The following is a 23,301-nucleotide window of genomic DNA, read 5'->3' as shown; positions in this document are numbered from 1 at the left end:
GGGGGGGGACCAAAACACAGCTATTTCCAAGATGTCATTATACTGGAAGATTCAACAGAATAAAAGTATAAACTTGATTTAGGCACCTATACACTATTCATATAGATTCCTGAGGTATGGAACATGATGGTAAAGGGAGTATTTTAGAAAAACTAACCTCTCAAGAGTATATGGGAGGCTTGGAGGAACAAGAAACTTGAAGCATAAGAGAGAACCTTATAGGCTATTAACAAAAATCCAGCTATGCATTGATAAGGGCCTGATTTGAAAACTGATACGGGAAAAAAAAAAAGCACAAGGTTTTGAGGGAACTGCCAAATGGAACAGATTCTACAGAACAAAGAAAATTGTGCAACAACAGACTAATTCTGCATGTTTCCTAAATCAGGATTTTTAGAAATATTTATATTTCCTAAAGCAAAACCTACATTTTCATTATGGTAATTTCTCAGTATTTTAATAGTCAGACACATGAAGAAAATACCTAGAAGGCACGCTTGAAGTTCTACTCAAGATATATCAAAAGATGGTCTATTAAGGTTTCCTATGGGAAATGAAAACTGATTAATTTTGCTTTCATTTTTTCCAGTAAAAAAATGGAATGTATCTTCCCCAAATCTTGCTAAAGAAGTAGCCTAGGGGCGCCTGGGTGGCACAGTCGTTAAGCGTCTGCCTTCGGCTCAGGGGGCTCAGGGCGTGGTCCCAGCGTTATGGGATCGAGCCCCACATCAGGCTCCTCTGCTACGAGCCTGCTTCTTCCTCTCCCACTCCCCCTGCTTGTGTTCCCTCTCTCGCTGGCTGTCTCTCTCTCTCAAATAAATAAATAAAATCTTNAAAAAAAAAAAAAAGAAAAAAGAAGTAGCCTAAAGCTTCTAAAAGAATACTGGGAGAATATACACCACAAGTATCAGGAAAGTAATTTAATCTCAGCTACGTATGCTCTTGGATTTTCCTCCTGTGTATGTCACCTCCCTCCTATCAAAGTATGATTTTCTCCTTCAGATACTCCCTGTAAAGTAAAGGGACATATCTAAAAACAGATGAGCCAATTTTTTTAAAATAAACCCCATCTACTCCTTTAATAGAATCTGAAGAGGAAAAAGGACTAGATCGCTGCAACTTTTTTTAAATGGTAATTATGGACAGTAAGGTACAATATACCAATTCCGCTTTAAATTTTCTACAAAAAGATAGGTATAAAAATCATATACATAAACATACTGACTGCCTAATCATCAGCAAGAGCAAAATAACAACACAAAGCTCATCTATCCTCTATCTCAAGCCAAAATCATGAATGATATTAATTTTTCAGAATTTAATTATTTATATCAAAGACAATGGGTATCTTAAACAACTTGTTTCACCATTTGGACATAATGCTTTTTAGGCCACAAGCTGATATCAACAAATTACTACAACGAATTTGCAGGAATCAATAGTTAAAGAGTTTCTCTACCTCTGAATATATCATTGATCGATACTAATTTCATTAAGCTTTCAAACTAACCACAAATCATTTTTTAACTGACCTCCCAATATGATATTAACATTTAAAATGAAGATATAGTCATCAACAGCAAAATCAATCATGAAAACCAACAGTTCAGGATGATCAGATCAAGAAAGAATTATATGACTTTTGGTAAAATTTAAAAATATAGCTACCTGTACTTTTTACAACTCCTATGTTTTGAAGTACATATTTCCAATACCAAATTTATTTAAGATTTCACAATACTAAATTAATGATACAAAGGAAAAAAAGGACTTACTTGGCCATAAAACTATATCAGGAATTCGCTGAAACATTCCTTCCCTGAGCAAAAATATCTCATGAAGACAATGACCTGTTTTGCAGTTTAAAAAAGAACATGTAGAAACATCTTAAATTATAGGAAATTTTAAAATTAAAATCAAATAGTGCTTATATAAAGTTGCTTACCATGAGCTCTAAATACGCGATCATCTGCTTCTTGTGAATATGAAATATTAGTTTCTTTAAGGTCATGAAGAAAATCTTCATTTACAATAGAAGGGGGTGTATCACTAGGATTTAAGGATGCCTAGAAAATAAAATTAGTTTCTTTGACTTATTTCTAGAAAATAAATTTTGAATACCTGGTTAGGGAGAGTGACCATAAAATGTAAATTTTTAATATCCAAATTGAGACAAAAGCATGAGAAAATACCAAGTAACACATATGGAAACCAACTCTGTGACAATAATAAATTATAAATGGTCTGGTTAATCACATTCTGTAAAATAAGTTATAGAAGCCATATGTTTCTTCCTCTTTTGCATCTATGGCCCACTTTTTCTTTGTTTCTGAAGATTGCAATCAAGAACAGAGAAGATGGCAAAGTCTCAAATTTTCATTTTAGATCAAGGAAACTGGGGGAAAGCTACTTTTTTCAACATCTACGTTTTCACCTGTAGATAAAATTTACCATTTCTTATACTTCAATTACTATTTTAAAATGATCAACAAGAAACCTCATAAGTAGTAATAGGTACATTTTCACGGAACTGCTTTAAAACTCATAACATAATTACAATTTGATACTTAATTTCAACAAATAGGTAAGCTGGAAAAAAAATCTTTAAAGCTATGCAACACTGGGGAAGTCACCCAACTTCTCTGGGCCTTGGCTTCTTCATCTGTTAAATGAGATCATCACCACTAAATTTATACAGCCACCATAAGGAACAAAGGTTAAATGTCATAATTTTTGTGAAAAGCACCGAAAACCTGCCTACCATATAAGAAGAGTCTGGCCAAATCAAATCTGCTATTAAAAAAAACAAAAAAAAACCCTATGGAAAAAAGAAAATATATATATATGTGTAAAATATATATATATATATGATATTTATATAGTGTTATTATCTTATTAAAGGGTCTGTATTTAATATTCAATTATATGAGAAATATTTATTGAGTGTGTGTTATATGCTAGGCACTATTCTAGGCCTTGGGGATACAGCAGTGAGATAATCAGGGAAAAAAATCTTGACCTCAAGGAATTTATGCTATAATGAAAAGAAATGACCATAAGAACCCCAACAAAACATACATATTACTATTTTGTTATTAAAAATTTGAAAGGGCTCAAAATCAGAAAAAAAAAGTGTATGTAAAACTGGTGAAATTTCTGAGTATGGTATACAGATTGCATCAATGTAAAAAAAAAAGTAATTACAAATAGTCAAAAGAAAGAATTAAGGAAATAAAAAAAGAAATCGTTTAAGAAAAGTTGAAAAAATTTGGTTTAGGAGGGGTAAGAATTAGTTATTAACATAATTTACTTAGTAGAACACAATGTAACTGTGGATTTAGAAATAAACCAAACAAGTACTCACTGAATACCTATAGTCCTTAATAACATGTTGGATACAGTAGAGAATATAGTATAAACCACAGTCCCTGCACTTACAGAACTTATATCCAATTTAGAGGGACATGCAAAATACCATGCCATAGCAAATAATAAATAAAAAAACCATAATAACATAAAGAAATGCTATTTTGTTAGTTTGATATGAATACAGTTTAAAGTTTTTTAACCCCAGCTTAAGAAAAGTGAAACTACATGAACAAACTATCACTCATATCTTAATCAAATTTTTACTTTTTTGTAAGTCTTCTAATATTCTAAATGCTTTGATATTAAATGTAATATTACATTTTTATTTTGAATTATCCTATATTAATACTGGATTACTGTCAGTCCATTAAATATCCTAACATTAACAGCAACTTATAATACTTTTGTAACAGTCTTCCCACAGAATTAGTTCATTTGCACTTCACTACCACCCTATGAAAGGTAGAACAGTTATTGCTCTCATTTCTCAAATTAGGATAATTGAGGCTCAGAGAAAATAAAAAGTTTACCAGACAAATCTCAGATAAATTCCGAGATTAGGATCTAGATCTGTGATGCTGAAAAGTCACCCCTAGAAAACCTAGCAAGGCCAATTGAACCAGTAAATTTCTTAACAACAACAACAAAAAAATCACAACAAATGCATTAAAGCAATTATAACAAATTACAAAGATAAATCTAACTGATTTGGGATTAAACACAGGTCCAAGCACACAAAAACACACCCACACAAACTTAAATATATTAGTAACCATTCTTATTTGCTTACTTTAGAGGTAGTTTTATGCTCCAGACTTACTCCAAGGGTATTTTGGATCCAGTCTTTAAAAGTTGGTAAAATCATACCACTAAGAGGGTACCTAAGATTACAAAGAAGATAAAACATTAGAGTAAGGAATCTTCATTTAAATTTAAATCTTAGCTTTGGCTTCTAGTAATGGTCAAGTAGTTTCTATCATTAGCTTTGTAATGTCAAGTAGTTCCCATCAAACCCCCCCACACACACATATAACCATAAACTCTTGACGAAAACAAAAACAAAACACAACTCTGAAGGCAGTACAGACAGACAAAAGCAGGCAATAATAGGGGGTAGGGCGTGTGATACACTTATAAAAAGGAAACAGCATTACATGAGTTTCCAGGGTTTTTTTTTTTTTTATTTTTAAAACAGGTTTTAGACTGAGGGATAGCCCAGCTGGTACCATAAAAGGAAACAAGAATACAGAAAATCTCTTGTCTTCCTATCTTAAAAAAAACAGGAGGCAGTGTTTACAGTGAACACAACATCTGGGAAGAGTATAGAGAAATCCCAGAAAAGGAGAGAGTCAGAAAGTGATGTATGTATAAACTCTGTTCAAACGCCTGACTGACCGTGAATTACACACATATGGAGCAGACTTGAAGCAGCCTAACTAAGCTTAAAAGAACTTGGTTGCTCACCACCACAAAGGGAAATGGGAATTTGAGAATAGTCAAGTTAATTACTTGACGTTAAAAAAATAAATAGAGCTCCTTCAGAAGAACATAATAGAATACAGAGTTTCTACAACAGACCATTAACATTGTCCAAAATGTACTCCAAAATTACTAGACACAAACAAACAAGAAACTGTAACCCATAATCAAGAGAAAGGGCAATAAATAGGGACCGACCCTAAGAAGATTTAAGACACTGGAAGTAGCACACAACCATTTTAAAACAACTATAACTATGTTAAAGGACAAAAGGGAAACTATGTTCCCAGTGAGAAAGAAAAAAATCTCAGCAGAGAAACAGAAACTGTAAAAAGAAAAAAAAAGAACTTCTATAATTAAAACTCTTAAAAATTCATTGAATGAACGAAGGGCAGACCAGAGATGTCAGTGTGTATACAGATAAAGCGATAAAACATATAGAATCTGAAGAGCAAAGGATTGAAAAAATAAACAGAGCTTCAAAGACCTATGGAACAATAGCAAAAGACTAACATATATATAATATACATAACATACATATAGAGTCCCTATATGGGAGAAAGGAGGAACAAAAGGAAAAAGGAAAAAAAGGAAAAGGAGGGGGAAGAGGGAAATGTAGTAAAACAATATTTGAAGAAAAAAATGGCAAAAAGTTTCCAAAATGATGAAAGACATACATTTACAAATTCAAGAAGGCCAGAGGACACTAAAAAGATAAATGCAAAGAAACTCACACTACACACATCACAGTCAAACTGCAATTTAAAAGACAGAGAAAAAGAGGGAGAAAGAAAATGTTAAATCTAGAGAAAAATGACACATTGCATACTGTAATAACAATAAAAATTATGACCAGCTTCTCATCAGAAACAGTGAAGTCCAGGAAAAAAACTGAACAACATTTTTAAAGTGCTGGAAGAAAAAGAATGTCAACCTAGATAGATTCTGTATCTGATGAAAACATACTTCAAAAATAAAAGTTAACCAAGACATTTTCAGATGAAAACTGAGAGAACCTGGTGCCAGCAGACCTATACTATAAGAAATGCTAAAGTGATTTCTAGGCTGAAGGAAATACAACACTTAATATAAACTGAAATCTTCAAGATAGAATAAATAATAACAGAAAGAGTAAATATGTGGCTAAATATAAATGACTATTTTTTTCTTAATTTCTTTCCAATACTTAAGACTTTTAAAAATTCTATCATGGAACTAGAGAGTATTATGCTAAGCGAAATAAGTCAATCAGAGAAAGACAATCATATGATCTCACTCATATGTGGAATTTAAGAAATAAAACAGGATCATAGGGAAAGAGAGGAAAAAATAAAACAAAATGAAACCAGAGAGGGAGACAAACCATAGGAGACTCTTAATCATAGGAAATAAACTGAGGGTTGCTGGAGGGGAGGGGTAGAGGGAGAGGGTAACTGGGTGATGGACATTAAGGAGGGCATGTGATGTAATGAGCACTGGGCATTCTATAAGACTGATGAGTGACAGACCTGTACCTCTGAAACCAATAATACATTATATGTTAACTAACTGAATTAACAGAAATATAAAAATAGCAAAAGAACAAAAAAAAATTCTATCACTGTGTCACAGAGTTTATGATGTGACAACTATAAAAAAGAACATGGAACAGTAAATAAACCTATAGATTTGCAAGGTACCCAGATTTTACACGACATTATACAAGAAATTTAAAACATACAAAAGAGCTCTATAGAGTAGGAAGAATATGAAAAAAACTAGATTTGCTACTCAGATTTCGTTTCGTACATTTTCCATCCCAATCCTTAAATAGTTTATATGAACTATGAACATTAATTTATATACACAAAAAATCCTAAATTTTATATATATATAAATATATAAATATAAATACATATATATATATGAGAAGATCGATGCAGAAAACTCAAGTGTTGGGGCGCCTGGGTGGCACAGCGGTTAAGCGTCTGCCTTCGGCTCAGGGCGTGATCCCGGCATTATGGGATCGAGCCCCACATCAGGCTCCTCCGCTATGAGCCTGCTTCTTCCTCCCCCACTCCCCCTGCTTGTGTTCCCTCTCTCGCTGGCTGTCTCTATCTGTCGAATAAATAAATAAAATCTTTTTAAAAAAAAAAAAAAAAAAACTCAAGTGCTTAGAAATCCAGCTTTCCAGTTTGGGAAATACTTGTCAGAGGCAGCAAAATATTAAATAGCAATAGTGCTAAAAATAAAGAGATAAAATAAGTATCCTACCCTAGATTAGTGTAGTGAAGAAGGCTGATATGCAAACAATAATGATCCAATGTGTTATAACAGCACTAATATAATAGCTCTCTGAAAAGACCAAAACAACATTTTAAAATGTGTATTTTAAAACAGACTTTAAACTGTTTATTAATAAACACATAGCATTATCATGTGCCAGGCATTGTTCTAAGTGTTTTATGTATATTAACTTACAATAATGTTATGAGGTTGGTGCTGTTATCCCTATTATATAGATGAGGAAGGTAAAGCACAGATATTAACCTAAGATGTTAAGTAACTTAGTCAAGGTCTCATAGCTAGTAAGGTACAAAACTAGGATCTAAACCAGGGAATAGGGGTGCCTGGGTGGCTCAGTCATTAAGCGTCTGCCTTTGGCTCAGGGAGTGATCCCGGGGTCCTGGGATCGAGGCCCGCATCAGGCTCCTCCGCTGGGAGCCTGCTTCTTCCTCTCCCACTCCCCCTGCTTGTGTTCCCTCTCTCGCTGGCTGTCTCTCTCTCTGTCAAATAAATAAATAAATAAAATCTTTAAAAAATAAAATAAGGCTTCAGTCTGTGCTTTTAACCACTATACGATGCTGCCTTTCATCTGATTCTTCCCTTACTAGCATTCCAAGTGAGATCGTTATTCTAAAATTCTTTATGAATGATATTTATAAAATCATGGTACCTATATTCAGTAAATTTTTTCACTATAATGTTCTTGCAACTTCTCTACTCCCCCAACAAAATGATGGGACAGCCAAATTAAACTCTATTATAGCTGCTTTATTTTTGTTTGATTTTATAAATATCTTACTTATAAAATACTGAAGAGTGACATACATTCAAAAATATAGACAAATAAATGCAGAGCTGAATGAATTTTTACAAAGTAAAACCTCCCATGTAATCAGCATTCAGATCCAGAAATAGAACACTTACCAGTACCCCAGAAACACTCCCCTCCATGCCCTTTCCAGGCACACTGCCTTCCCTCACACGAAAGGAATCACTATCCTGTTAACATTACAGAGTAATTTTGACTGTTTTTGAACTTTATATAAATGAAATCATATAAAATGTACTCTTTTGTGATAGCCCTCTTTTGCTCGAGTATTATATTTGTGAGATTCCTCTACGTTGATACATGTTGTTAACATTCATTCACTTCCACAGCTTAATTCCACTGTGTGGGGATAGCACAGTTTCTTTATCCACTGTACAGATGATAGACAATAGTGTTATTTAGTTTTTGGTGCCCTCAAGGACGTTCTTGAACTTGTTTTCTGAAGAATGTATCACATTTTTCTGATGGGTATATAACTAGACTAAAATTTCCAGGCCATGGCCTATGCATATGTTCACCTTTAGTAGATATTGGTAGGTAAATTTTCCAACATGTTTACCACTAACAATGATATATGGACTTACTCCACATTCTTCCCACACTTGGTGCTGTAGTTCTTTTTAATGTGAAACATTCTACTGGTAATCTCTTAACCATTTTAATTTGAATTTCGCTGGTTATGTATGGGTTTGAGTTTCTATTCATGTACCTATTGTCCATTTGGATATTCCGTTTTCAATGCCAGTTCATCTTTTGCTCATTTTCCCATTGGGTTACTATTGTTTTCTCATCGATGTATAAGAATTATTTATATATTCTGAAATCAAGGATGTATGTATTAAATATTTTGTCTTACTTTATGACTTGTCTTTCATTCTCTTAAAGGAGTCTTTTGATGAAAGTAAGTTTTATATTTTAATATTGTCTAATTGATTCATCTTTTTTCCTTTATAAAAGTTAGCACTTTTTGTTCTCTGCTTTTTGACAACCTCAAATTCAGAAAGACATTCTATATATTCTCCTAGCAATTTTACAGTTTTAGCTTATACAATGAGGTGTACGATCTATCTGGAATTGATCTCTGTATCTGATAGGAAGTAACATCAAAATTAATTTTTTCCAAGATGATAGTTTAAATGGCCCTATAGCAATCTTTAATTCCTCTGTGTGTGTGTGTTTAAATGGAGAAAAGAAGCAATACTCCAGTGGTCAGTTTCCATTCCAGATCAAAAAAACAATTTAAAAAATAATAATAAACTGACAACAAATCAGAATAAACAATAAATTGGTCTTAACATCTATGTGAAGCAAATTATTTAAAAAGTTCAAAGTATAATGTTTGCTCAAGGTTATTTCCCACTCATTTCATCAGAGCTTGAGTACTGGCAAAGCATTTAGCAACTAGCCTCAAAAGATTATTTTGATTTCACAAAGATAGAAATTTTAAAAACCCAGTGGGTAGTATATAAACTCTTTACCAAAACTAAATATATATTTATAATAATGCAGAATTCAATATTTTAAAAGCTGGTACTAGGCCCCATCCAAAGGAATGTTTAATTGGAAGTGACAAAAAGCACTCATTTTGTCACGTAATTTTAACAGTTACACAGCAAGGGTTGAGTGGGTGTCACTCCTCATGTTAACTTCAAATTATACAACAAAAACCCTATCCAAAATTGTCAAATCAGTCTTTACATAAACATTAACAAACAAAAATGACAGTGGAAAGGAAAAAACATGAAGAACATGTATGTTTTAATCAAACAAGTTTCTTTATGTTAAAAAAAAATCACAAGTGCTAAAAATAAAACTGAAATGGTATGTTTGAAGTACTGTATCATAATACCTTTTTCATAAATCTAAAGAAATTGAAATAAAAGAGAGTATGGGACTCATAGCTAAAACACCTACAGATATTCAGCATATAAAATCTTCACTTCAACTTAGGTAAAAGTACAAATTCTGGAAAGCTGGTTATCAACAGATATGCCATTGTGTGTTAGTCATATCCTACAAAAAGACCAATTTGGAACTATCAGGTTTTAATGCTGGGTCTTTACATGTTAAATGTACAATTAATCTGCGTCTTCATAAAATATATTAGACCCTTGATATTCATGACAGAATCACACTCAGACCTTTGTGAATCCCTTAATTCACAAATAACATTATCCATAAAATAAAAAAGTGACCACCTTCAACATACCTGAATTAATAGATATAGAGTTGGTATTACTGCCATGTGTAAAATTTAAAATTACATTCTACCATTAAGACAAACACAATATATTTTCATATCTGAATGCACAGTATTTTGGACTCTGAAGAAGTATCTTGTGTGGCAGAATATTTGATTTAAGACTTTGCTCCCTTAGGGGTGGCTCAGTTGGTTAAGTGTCTGCCTTCAGCTCAGGTCACGATCTCGGGGTTCTGGGATTGAACCCTGCATCAGACTCCCTGCTCAGCGAGGAGCCTGCTTCCCCCTCTTCCTCTGCTCCACCCCCACTCATGCATGTGCACTCGCTCACTCTCTTTCTCAAATAAAATCTTTAAGAAGAAAAAGAAAAAAGAAAAACTATGCTTCTAAAAAAAAAAAGAAAAAAAAAGACTTTGCTCCATTATCTACAATTCCTGCACAAAACATACAGCTCAAAAAATCATGTCAGAATGTAAACATTTCAACTGTACTTTTTCTTGCATCTAATGCTCTGGGATTTGAAAAACAGTAAAGGAAGCCTGACTTAATAATCATAAAGCCTAGCATACCGACAAGGGTTCCAAAAATCTCAAAAAATATCATGAAGTAAAAATGAAAACTCTGAAGTTAAAGAAGTAAACTGACTGAAAAGAAATATTATTTAAAAAGTTAAAGGAATTAGAGGTTTTTAATTTAAGAAATAGCCATGTAATAACTTGATTATTACATTACACTAAAATAATTTAGATTTACTTTCAAAACTATAAAGTAAGCATTTAACACTCATAGGACTGTACTGAGCATTGCAGGACACAAAGAATTGGTATTATAACTCTGTTCTTAAGAAACTTACAACCTAAAAAGAGAAAGAAAAGAAAAGAAAAGAAAAGAAAAGAAAAGAAAAGAAAAGAGAAAAGAAAAGAAAAGAAAAAAGAAAAGAAAAGAAAAGAAGAGGAAAGAAAAGAAAGAAGGAAGGAAGGAAGGAAGAAATTTACAACCTAGTTTAGTCAAAGCTACAAAGACACTTGATTGGTAGGATGAACATATGGGCAAGAACCATGCAACATTTGCCAGAAATATGATAAGAGAAAAGCCAGGTACCTATACCAATTATTGAAACAGGGTGACTCCTGGATGGATCTTTATCACAAATGAAGATGAGTTTGAGAATTTTAAGAAATGGTTCATATTGTAAAATATAAGGTGAGATCAACTCACCACCTTCCCTGAGGACAGAATTAAACTATATTGTAGAAGATACAGAACCAGGGGAAGCATTCAAGACCAAAGAATCACTGTGTGGAAAGAAAATTCTGTGAACATAAATATCCAAGAAGGAAGTGCACATCAGGATTTACTGTGACTAAAGACAAAGTACTCTCACTCTGAGGCAGTGCGCAAAGGCAGTAAAATGTTAGTAGAAACAACCATCAATCCTCAGAGTGAGTTCCATAATAATTGCTAAGCAATTTAAAAATCTTTTTATAATCAGACAAAACTAATGAAAAATTATGCCACTGAAAATATAAAGCACAACAAACCCAAATAAATTCTCTCCATTTAAACACTAACTTGTGCTTTGTAAGCACCAATTAATGCTTAATACCTTTAAAGTCAATGAATAACGACACTTTTCAAAAATATTAGTTTGGAGAAATGTGTAGCATTAGCTCTGAAGTATTGCCTTCTGCTGTTTAAACCCAGGAGGACTCAACTGAGCTCTACCTAGAAGGAGGTAAGAATGGCAAGATAATAAACCTAAGAATTTATAACCTGACAAATTGTAAATATGTTCAAAAGATAAGACTGGGTTCAGGAAAAAACTTCCGATTTTCCCCAAAGATCTAAAACAGCTTATAATAACTGCTTCTAATTTAATGGCTGGAGTGCTCGATTCGGCAGCACATATACTAATTTAATGGCTGGGTTTGAAATGTCAATGTTACCCTCCCAAAATATACAAAATCAACCACATTTGCTTACAAAAATTTACCTTTTCAATGTCTTTGGATCAGAAATAAGGGAATCCCCATAAATTTTCATTGAAACTCACCCTTGGTTGCTGGCACCTAAGAATTCCCCTTTTTCAACCCAGCTCTGTTTTATATCTCTCTTAGGATATTTTATTCATGTTTTCTATGCAGTTACAGAGACAAAAAGTCTATAATTTGTTCAGTCCACTACAATGCCAGAATAAAAAGTCTTTACAAAGAATTTCAAAAATTGTCCTCACAATTTAATATTATTAATACAAAAGGGTGAATTAATACTGTTCAGCCTAATCAATGTTTTCTTGTAATTCATCCTCTCTAGTCATAAATTCCATTTTCTCTTTTAAGAATATCACAACCTTCTTTTGCTTCTCCACTGTATCTTTCACTGGAAAAAGAGGAATTTCTGTCACAGGGTAATTTTTTACAATATGACTAACTCTACTTTGCTAGTGTATAGCAGGTAGAAGGTCACTATAAAGTGCTCTCAGAGTTTGGAGAGAAAACAAGATCAATATGATGGATGAATATGCTTATCTGCAGAAGCACAGTACAATAAAAACAGCACAAGAGCAAAGCTTAAAAACACTTGGGTTTTGGGGCGCCTGGGTGGCACAGCGGTTAAGCATCTGCCTTCGGCTCAGGGCGTGATCCCGGCGTTAAGGGATCGAGCCCCACATCAGGCTCCTCTGCTATGAGCCTGCTTCTTCCTCTCCCACTCCCCCTGCTTGTGTTCCCTCTCTTGCTGGCTGTTTCTCTCTCTGTCAAAGAAATAAATAAAATCTTTAAAAAAACACACACACACACACTTGGGTTTTAATCCCAATTTCCTGCTGAACAAGTGACTTCAAATAAACTATTTAACCTCGCTCATCCTCAATCTCTTAATTCTTTTAAGAAAATACCACTACCCATCTTGGGGTTATTTTAAGATAATTCAGTAGGCACTCAATTAAATAATAGCTATTACTACCTTAAAGAATGTTTAAATGTTTTCTGACAAAAACCAGAGAAATCTACTAATTCAACCATTATCCCTAAGAGGCTAGACTAAATTTACAGAAAGCTACGATCCAATTCAATCTGGCTTATTATCCTGTCTATGACAAGGTAATGATACTCCTGTAAGCACTAAAAATGGGAACTGAATATTATTCAATCATTGGTTTTAGTTATTAAATGGTTTATGTAGTACATATTTAATCCCAGAGCATTTAAATTCCGTTTCTGTATTTGGAGAATTGTCCTCTAGATGAGTCTAAGTGAGAAGCCAAGGTTATCTTCCACCAAAGCAAACGTGCCCAACATCCGCTTTCCGGGTCTCCCTTGCAGGCTCTGCCAGTCAGATGCATCCTATTCTCTTTCCTTTTCTCCCACTGGACCTGATTCAGGAGTTAATGCAAAGAAATGAATCTTTAAGGAACTAATTCTGGTTAGAGTGGCAGGAACAGCAATCTTCCAAAGTCAGAAGCCAAACAAATACATTCTCTGGTTCTATTACAACCTGGATAAAAATCTCTCTTGAGACCACTCTCTTGAGAACACTACATCCCCTTTACTCTGAACCTATGCTCTCCAAACAATATATTTTATATTTTATGTCCCATAAATCTTAATATCACGAAGGGTGTTAACAAGTACTCTATATATGGAAAAAGGAATAATCTAAACATAAATGAATACATCGGGGTTCTAATGTTTTTCATGACTGTATCTTGAGTGTGGCACACATGTCAGACCTCTACAACCTGATCCTCTCTGTGAAAACTGACAAATCAAGAGCCAGAACACCTGAAATAAGAACCAGATTCTGAACCATGGCACTAGCAATATAATTACTTGTGATATTTTGTGACTGATTATTCATTTCGCATACAAAGACTTCCAACACAAACCACTAAATAGCCCTACAGTGCTCTACATAAGTCAGTAGGTGTCTAATGCTTTCAGTGGCACTGTGCACAAGTGACAATTTGCCCCCTCCCATAAAATAAAGATGCCATACTTTCAAGGTCCAAAGAGAGAAAAAATGAAGACAGTGTCAGAGAGGAGAGGAAGTTGATTTTCTAAGTTCAGAAGATTTACTCTCCCTACCCAAGGAGATTTTGCAAAGCCAGGTTTTAAATAGGTAAGTTTCTACTATATTAGACATTTTTCCATTTAAAACACAAAACACTCAACATCTAGAACGCTGGTAAATTTAATTTTAACCAGAAATTCCTTCTACCTAGGGGCGCCTGGGTGGCACAGCGGTTAAGCGTCTGCCTTCGGCTCAGGGCATGATCCCGGCGTTATGGGATCGAGCCCCACATCAGGCTCCTCCGCTATAAGCCTGCTTCTTCCTCTCCCACTCCCCCTGCTTGTGTTCCCTCTCTCGCTGGCTGTCTCTATCTCTGTCAAATAAATAAATAAAATCTTTAAAAAAAAAAAAATTCCTTCTACCTAAATTACACAATTTCTCAACTAAGCCTCCACCAACATGCTGCCCAGTCACACTTAAAGATGCGAATGAGAATACAGATATTTATTTTTCCTATTAAAAAGCAAATGTCAAATGTACATTTCATACCTTTATTAAAATTAGTTTCTAATTACTATCCCTGAGGTTTTGTTTCAGGTACAAAGTATGTTTAAGTCAGAAAACTGGACTGATTATGTTGGCAAGAAAGAGAACTTCTCCTAGGGATGAAACTTTTCTCACTGGTATTTCAATATATCAATATACCAAAAATATTAACCTAAGCATATTAATGCCCAACAGATATTAAGTCAAAGCACAATACTGGAACAGATTTGAAATATATCTGATCCAGTTGTGTGTGTGTGTTTACCTACTTTCAAGTTTTATTTATAGACCCAGCATTCAAATCTTAGCATTTGTATTCACTGCCCTTTCAAAAGTTAAATCAAAATTCAATAGACAAACAACCCAAAATACCAACTTTGGTAGGGTCGGTTCTTAAATTCAACTAAGAACTTATTTTACAATTCTGTCTGCATCTGGAACAATAACAATACAAATATTCTTTAGAATTCTTATCCACACATTACCAAAAATATTTCAGAAATGTGAAAGTTAACACACAAATGATTGTTCTTTCTTCATCACTTCTTCCCTAATGTATTTCAGAAAATTAATTTTACTTTACCTTTTTTAAGATTTTTAAAAGATTTTATTTATTTATGTGAGAGAGAGAGAGAGAGAGCACGAGAGGGGGAAGGGTCAGAGGAAGAAGCAGATCCCTGCTTAGGCGGGAGGGAACCCAATGCAGAATTCGATCCTAGGACTCCAGAATCATGACCTGAGCCAAAGGCAGACGCTTAACCGACTGAGCCACCCAGGCGGCCCAGAAAACTAATTTTAAAAATACTATTTATGGGGTGCCTGGGTGGCTCAATCAGTTAAGGGTCTGCCTTAGGCTCAGGTCATGATCCCAGGGGCCTAGGATCAGGCCCCACGGGCTCCCTGCTCAGCAGGGAGCCTGCTTCTCCCTCTCCCTCTGCCACCCCTCCAAACCCCTCCCCAACCCACCCCCGTTTGTGCTCTCTGGCTCTCTCTGTCAAATAAATAAAATCTTTTTAAAAATTAAAAATTAAAATACTATTTATATTCACAAAGACCTAAAATTGTTCATGTTCCATAACAACCCACACCCAAAAGTAAATTCCCAGTCCTAAAAATGGAGTTATTTTGAACAAGTCAATGGTATGGAGATTGGGTGGTAGAATGACTATAGGCCTTTTTGGATCCTGAGTCAAAAAACTACCTGTAAAATGGCATTTTTTAGATACCAGGGGAAATGTGGACTGGATAATCAGATATAAAATTTCTCTTATTTTGAGGAGTATGATAATGGTACTATTATGATTAGCTAATACTAGGTCCTTATATTTTTAAAGAAGATATATGTAAATATTTAGAAGTGACATGACAATGCCAGAATTTAAAATACCACAGACAAAAGAAGGAGCAATTATGTCAAAATGTTGATATCTTTAAATTGAGGGAGGAGTCATCATATTACCCTATTTTTATGTATGTCTATTATTTAAGATAATAATGTTTGTTATTTACGTTAAAAATTTTTTTACAGAAAGAAAGAGGGAAAAAAAGGAACAAAAGAATAAACCAACCACTTACCTTTTCCCAGTCAACTCAACTTGGCCTTTCTTATTGAAGAAGAACTTGGAATCATTATATCCCCAACCATTCCATTTCATAACTTCTTGCCTAGTAATGATAAAAAGATATATGTTAGACCTATGCTACACATCTCATTACTAACAGTATATCATTGATATTAACTTCCACAATCATTTAAAAGACCTTATCCCACTAATAGTATATCAAAATGTCGATGTATTAATATTTTTAAATACAGAATCACTCTGATGAGCAGCACCTGCTTCACAACATGAAACAACTAAATTTAATGCATTCAAAGGGAAAAAAAAGGAACAAGAGAAAAATATAGAGTATGCATCAATTTGTATATGTTATTGGTTTACATTATAGGATGGCCTAAGAAATTTTGCTATTAAAATAAAACTTGAGTAAGAAGCAAATTCTTGCATATATTAGAAAAATCACAATTATTTATCTGCTATGATGAAAAAGAACAAATTACAGAGTAAGTTCACTAGTAATGACACTCCTAGTAGCAGACAGTTAATAAAATAGATAAAAAAATATGAGAGCTGGGTTTACAAACATTCTAAATCCTCCAACTTCCATGTAACTACCAATTTCTATCTTGACCTACATATTAACATAACAATTAATGACTATACCAGTTTTTAGTATTCTAAAACAATATGGTATTTTGATTTACCAAAATGTTAGTATTTCATTGTCTTAAAAATCATTTTCATCAGAATCAAGGACTCAATGGGATGCCTGGGTGGCTCAGTAGGTTAAGCATCTGCCTTCAGCTCAGCTCATGATCCCAGGGTCCTTCATCGCAGGAAGCCTGCTTCTCTTTCTGCCTGCCGCTCCCCCTGCTTGTGATCTCTCTCTCTCTCTCTTTCTGACAAATAAATAAAATCTTTTAAAAAAAAAGGACTCATTAAATTTTGAATATTACATAAGAATAGATAGGTCTAGGCCTGTGCAGAACACAATAAACAACCAAACTGAAGTATTCTATCAGCATTTATTACGTTTTAGCATGGTGCCCTAGTGTATCTGGATAACAAATTTTATTGCAAATTCAATTATGCAGTCTATGACGAAAATACTGAAGAAAACTCTTCTCTATACAGAAAGTTATTTGCTGCATTAAAATTTCAAAATATATCACAAGAAAAAAATCTGTAAATATGTGTGGTGATGGATGTTAACTAAACTTATTGTGGTGATCTTTTCACAATATATACAAATTTTGAATCATTATGTTGTACACCTGAAATTAATTACATGTCAATTATATCTCCATTTTTTAAAATGTCAAAATAAAAAAAAGACACACTCATTAGAAAGCATTCTAATTCTCTGTAATTCCCAAGGAAGAACAATATGTCTACTGACAAGGAAACTTTTTATTATAATCATAATTCTTCATCCAAATCAAAGACTTTTCAAAAAAATGGAACACTAACATAGCACAACTGAACCAAGTACAGGTCATTAACTGGTCTCTACCTATACATAAAATTAAAAAAAAAGAAACTAGGCATGCTCTTTTTAAAACTACGGTTTGCTATCAATAAAAACTCTAGTCCCTAAATAAAAACAAACTGTTCAAAAATATCTCAAGAGTATTGATCCAGAGATTGGATTTATACATGAGCCTGTTATGAACTATCACCCAATGTTTTCTTCTGATTTCACATTCCCACCCCATTGTAGAGGGAGGTTCTGGAAGAGAGATTTTGGGAAAATCTCTACAGAAAAACCTCATGGCTAATGTCACCACTGACTTCCCATTTTCTTAATATTACATTTTCTAAAAACCAATTAAGTTATCATCTGCTTCATTTTTTTCATAATTATATTCTCTTCACTTTTATGAAGTAAAATTTACTTAATATTTTGTATTTCCATAATAATTTATATGAGGATGATATGTACATTTTAGTTAACATTTTTATTTAATGTTTTATAATATGGCATAAATTTTTATTTGTGAATTGTATTTTATTAGTGAATTTAAACATTTGTCATGAAGTTTGTACTCTATAAAACAATAGTTTGGTGTTACACAAAATAAATGAAAAATACCAACATACTCATTTTGTTTTGGTATTACAATCACTAGAAACTGGGAAATTATTTCAGTACAGATGTTGAATTTGGCATGTTTACATAGCTTAACAATGAGAATCATTTTCCTTAGAATTATGTTTAGAATTTTAAAAAATTATTCCCATATGGCCTCAAAGTAAAAAATGAAACCTGATTACATGTGTTCACTCTTAGCACTGCACAAGAAAAATGAATCAAGGGAAGCAGGAAATATCTGCTGCTGTGTACTCAAAAATGAAGAGATTTACATTCTGAAGAATCACTAGCCTTAAATTTTCAGTTGGGTAATAGCCTAAAGAACTCCCAAGTTTTCAACTATAGGCTAAAGGTACTTTTTTCTCTCATCTCAACTAGAAATCTCTGCCTATGATATTCATACCATTACCATTTATACACCATTACCATATTTATACCAACTTTTGGAGCCTTCCCAGAAGTTGAAATGTAGGTATTTGTAATCCATTTGTGTCCCCCCAACAGTGTTATGTTGCTGAAAATAGTATATATTTAAAATCTAGGTTACCCCAAAATCAATCTTCTGATATCTTCAAGTACCCCACATATTATATAAAAAGTAGGCGAATTTCCTAGATTTCTGGTATTAAACGTTTGTACACAGGTATCCCCTCAAATTACTAATATATTTCATGATAGTTAAACAACTATGTGATTACATTAAACTTTCAAAATAACTTCTTATACAGAAAAATATAATGAGTAACCTGAAGGGAATTATAGCATTAACATTTTAAAAGTTAATATAGTAAAACTTTACAGTCAGAGAATTCTAAAGCTAAAAAGATTCTTAGAAATCACCCTGAACTGTTCAACTGCTCATTTTTCAGATGAAGAAACTTATGCCCAGAGAAGCACTCATGACTACATAGCTAAGCTAGTTGTGAGCATCACAAAGTGAACCCCCAGTCTGTGAGAGGCAATATCTAAAACCCACTAAGTCATGCCCTCAAGTAACCAAAATGATTTAAAGGAACCTCTCTTTCATCACATCAATATTTTTCAAAGCACTATTCCATGTTATTATTATAGTCATTCTTCTGCACTTGACATTTAAAAATCAAGGACTATGGCTGTGTAAGTCCAATGCCCTTACTTTATCTATAGTATAATGAATTCTGGCGATCAGAATAATGATCCCAAAGCATGGCAAACACTAAAATGAAGAACGATCAAAGAATCATCAACATTCCATAAGATTCAAATAAACTGATTCATTTCTACTAACCCCAGAGATCAATTAAACAGACTGATCCCTCAGGCTTTCTAATTCTTAGAACTAACTACACCAAATTTCATGTCTTCAAAATACAAGACCCTTCCTCCTGCCAAGAAAAAAGAAAAGTTGGATGCTTTTACTACATGAAAAATGAAAAAAAAAGAAAACAAACGTTTTACACATTTACTTATCTAACCATAGTACCAAATGGCGAAGAAGCACTTTGTATTATTAGCTGGCGTAACAAAAGAAAACGAAGACATAACATAGCATCATGTATACACAAGGTGGCAGTATTCTCCCACGGTATACATATTCAGTACTCTGAATCCCGCCCCGCCCGTGCTGTTGTTTGCACAATTTTAAACTGAAATATTTAGATTTAACATTATTATTATGAAACTCAGAGATCCTTTCTTAAAAATGGGAGATACTCACTTTTAAGTCTGCATATACAGAGTCAGACTACTCCTCCTCTAATAATAATAAATTCCAAGCATCCTGATATAAATGCATGGTTTCTACCATTATTATTTCTAATTATATTTTTTCATTAGAAAATATGGAAAATTAAAATATGCTTTAACCCAATTTTATTTTGGCTTAGCAATAAAAATTCATCTGAGAGATAACTAAACAATTTTTTTCCAATACAATTCCAATAATTAAAATTCTAATAAAGGATACTTCCCTACTTAGTTCAGATGAAAACCAAATTTTTATCTATCTTTGCCAGTTTAAACAATAAGAAAAAGATATTATGATCTCATAGATTTTATAAATAAAAACTGAAGTATGAAACTTAAGCCTTAATGCTGGATTTCTTTCTTCTTTTTTTTTTTTAAGATTTATTTATTTGTGAGAGACAGAGACAGAGAGCTCAAGTGCATGCACGTGGGGGCAGGGACAGGGGCGAGGGACTGACAGACTCTCCAGCAGACTCCCCACCCAACATGGAGTCTACTGCTCGGCCTGATCTCACAACCCTGAGATCATGACCTGAGACAAAACCAAGTTCGATGCTGGATTTCTAACTAACCATGCTCAGTATCAGATAAATTCAAATTAATCCCATATGAAGTACAATATGTATAAGTAAAAAAATCCTTATTATCAGGTTGTGTGCTTAATTACCTCAAGACCCAGAAAACCTAAAGGAAATCATGAAAGTGAAGTAAAAAAGTGTTGAGAAAGATACCAAGAATTTGATCAATAAAACAAATATATCCCTGAAAAGATCTGCTACAAAAAAATTCCTATAATTGAAATAACAATCCTACTAACTTCTTTTATTAAAAAAAAAAATTGAGGGGCGCCTGGGTGGCTCAGTCGTTAAGCGTCTGCCTTCGGCTCAGGGCATGATCCCAGCGTTCTGGGATCGAGCCCAGCGTCAGGCTCCTTGCTAGGAGCCTGCTTCTTCCTCTCCGACTCCCCCTGCTTGTGTTCCCTCTCTCGCTGGCTGTCTCTCTGTCAAATAAATAAAATCTTTAAAAAAAAAAAAATTGAAGCTGAGTTACCATTAGAAATAGAAGGGGCTAATGAGGGGAGAAAACTACAGAATATTAATCCTAAATTTATTTAAAATGTACACATTTTAAAATAAATGTAAATATCATATCTACAGGTCCTACAAATATTTCTTTTTTTTTTTTTTAAGATTGTATTTATTTATGGGGCACCTGGGTGGCACAGTCGTTAAGCGTCTGCCTTCAGCTCAGGGCGTGATCCCAGCGTTCTGGGATCAAGCCCCACATCAGGCTCCTCCGCTAGGAGCCTGCTTCTTCCTCTCCCACTCCCCCTGCTTGTGTTCCCTCTCTCGCTGGTAGTCTCTCTCTGTCAAATAAATAAATAAAATCTTTAAAAGAAAAAAAAAGATTTTATTTATTTATTTTGTCAGAGAGAGAGAGCACAAGCAGGGGGAGCAGCAGGCAGAGGGAGAAGCAGGCTCCCCGCTGACATGGAGCCTGACGTGGGACTCAATCCCAGGACCTGGGATCATGACCTGAACCAAGGCAGACACTTAACCTAACACTGATCTACCCAGGTGTCCCTATAGATTTCTTAAAAACTCAACAGCAAAACTATATAAAACTATTTACAATGCTTACTTCCTCAATCTAACAGTGCAATAATTTCCTTTTGTTAACCTAAGCAGCTTAGTTACAAGTACAATAATTTATGTACACTATAAGAGAAAGCTCTCTTACAAAAAAAGAATAGAAAAAAAATTTTTAAAAAGATACAGAGGCAACTCAGTGGTTCAGTCGGTTAAGCTTCTGATTCTTGATCTTAGCTCAGGTCTTGATCCCAGGGTGAGTTCAAGCCCTGCATTGGGCTCCACCCTGGGCTGTTTGTGGAGCCTACTTAAACAAACAAACAAATAAAAGACATGGATAAATTATCATCACTTAATACCACTACAAATATCACGGTTCCAAGACTGTTAAAACATTTGACTTAGAATAGATAGATGTCATCAGGCTTTGATGATTTGACACCATCAAAACATCTGAATCACAGAATACATCCTCTTGCCCAGATATAAAACTCACCAAGCGAACTCTTCTAATTACACTTTATTTTCTACTGAGAAAAAGAAGTGAACTGAAATAGCCAGGAGGTTTGATAATTGTATTTTTTCACATGAATTAGTGCATTGACATTCTAATTAACTTTGGTCACTAATGAGAATAGTTTACACAAGTCAAACTACCTAAATTTGATGGACTCCAGGACCCTGACAAGATCAGGTTGCTGGACGGTTCAACAAGATACTATCCCTGCCCTCTAAACAGTGTACCTTCTCCTTGCAAAACCTGCATAAGATCATGCAACACTTTAAACTTCAATATGAATTTCAATCTGCCCTCAAAATCCCCATTATAAGTTTCAAATCGTTAGATGCCATAATAAAAATTTGGCCCTTCCATGTAATCATTTATTAATCAACTTTCTAATTTCTTCCAGTGTGATAGTGTAAAATGGATTAATATAAGATTTATGACAGAGAAAGTTGTTAGCAAGAACATGGAGAAGAGGAACCCAAATGCATTATTGGTAAACTACTCCACAGAGCAATCATGTGCTAAGTTTTCATAGGTAATATGGGTAATATGGGTCATTTCAATGACCCAGCTATACAACTCCTCAGCATATATTCAGGAGAAATTCACACACAGTTCCATAAGGGAACAACTTTGATATATTCCCTGGAGCATTATTTGTAAGAGTAGCTAGAGATATCACTAGAGGAATGGATATGTGTTAAGTAAATTTGGTGAAATAATATGCAGCAACCAAAAGCAGTGAGGAAGATAGATATATATACAGAAACATGAAAAGATTTTTTAAACAGTGGCAAACACAAAAGGAGAAAACAGTAAGATCTATAGCATAATACTATTTTTTTTAGTTCATGGCATTTGTCTATGAACAAATGTGAGGCCTTTCTTATTTTTTGTTTATATTTTCCTCCATCCATCTCTGACTCCTAATCCTATCTGCCCCCTTCTATGGACATTCATGAATGTTCCTGAATATATGTGCATGTGTTTAAAGTAAAATATGTTACTTTGTGTGTATATTTTTAATTTGACTAAATAGTATTATGCTATTCTATTAGCGTTTTATTAATAGCATTATGTTATTATGCAAATGCAATGGACTAAAAAAGCATGACTACCACAGCTC

At 33.8% G+C, this 23,301-nt stretch overlaps 1 protein-coding gene across 1 annotated transcript in view; it reads right to left on the bottom strand.

Moving 5' to 3' along the window:
* Positions 1 to 23,301, bottom strand: part of AGPS (alkylglycerone phosphate synthase) — a 136,649-nt gene that overhangs the window by 89,506 nt on the left and 23,842 nt on the right. Inside the window, exons 2-5 of the mRNA XM_034654787.1 lie at positions 16,275 to 16,364; positions 4,160 to 4,250; positions 1,946 to 2,066; positions 1,776 to 1,850 (exon numbers count right to left, since the gene is read on the bottom strand). Coding sequence (XP_034510678.1) covers positions 1,776 to 1,850; positions 1,946 to 2,066; positions 4,160 to 4,250; positions 16,275 to 16,364 — 377 coding nt within the window. The remainder of the gene's footprint in view (positions 1 to 1,775; positions 1,851 to 1,945; positions 2,067 to 4,159; positions 4,251 to 16,274; positions 16,365 to 23,301) is intronic.

This window comes from Ailuropoda melanoleuca, chromosome 2, assembly GCF_002007445.2.
Source record: "Ailuropoda melanoleuca isolate Jingjing chromosome 2, ASM200744v2, whole genome shotgun sequence".
Classification (NCBI taxonomy): domain Eukaryota; kingdom Metazoa; phylum Chordata; class Mammalia; order Carnivora; family Ursidae; genus Ailuropoda; species Ailuropoda melanoleuca.
Note: the sequence above shows the minus strand (reverse complement) of the source record. Positions and strands in the feature narration are given on the sequence as shown.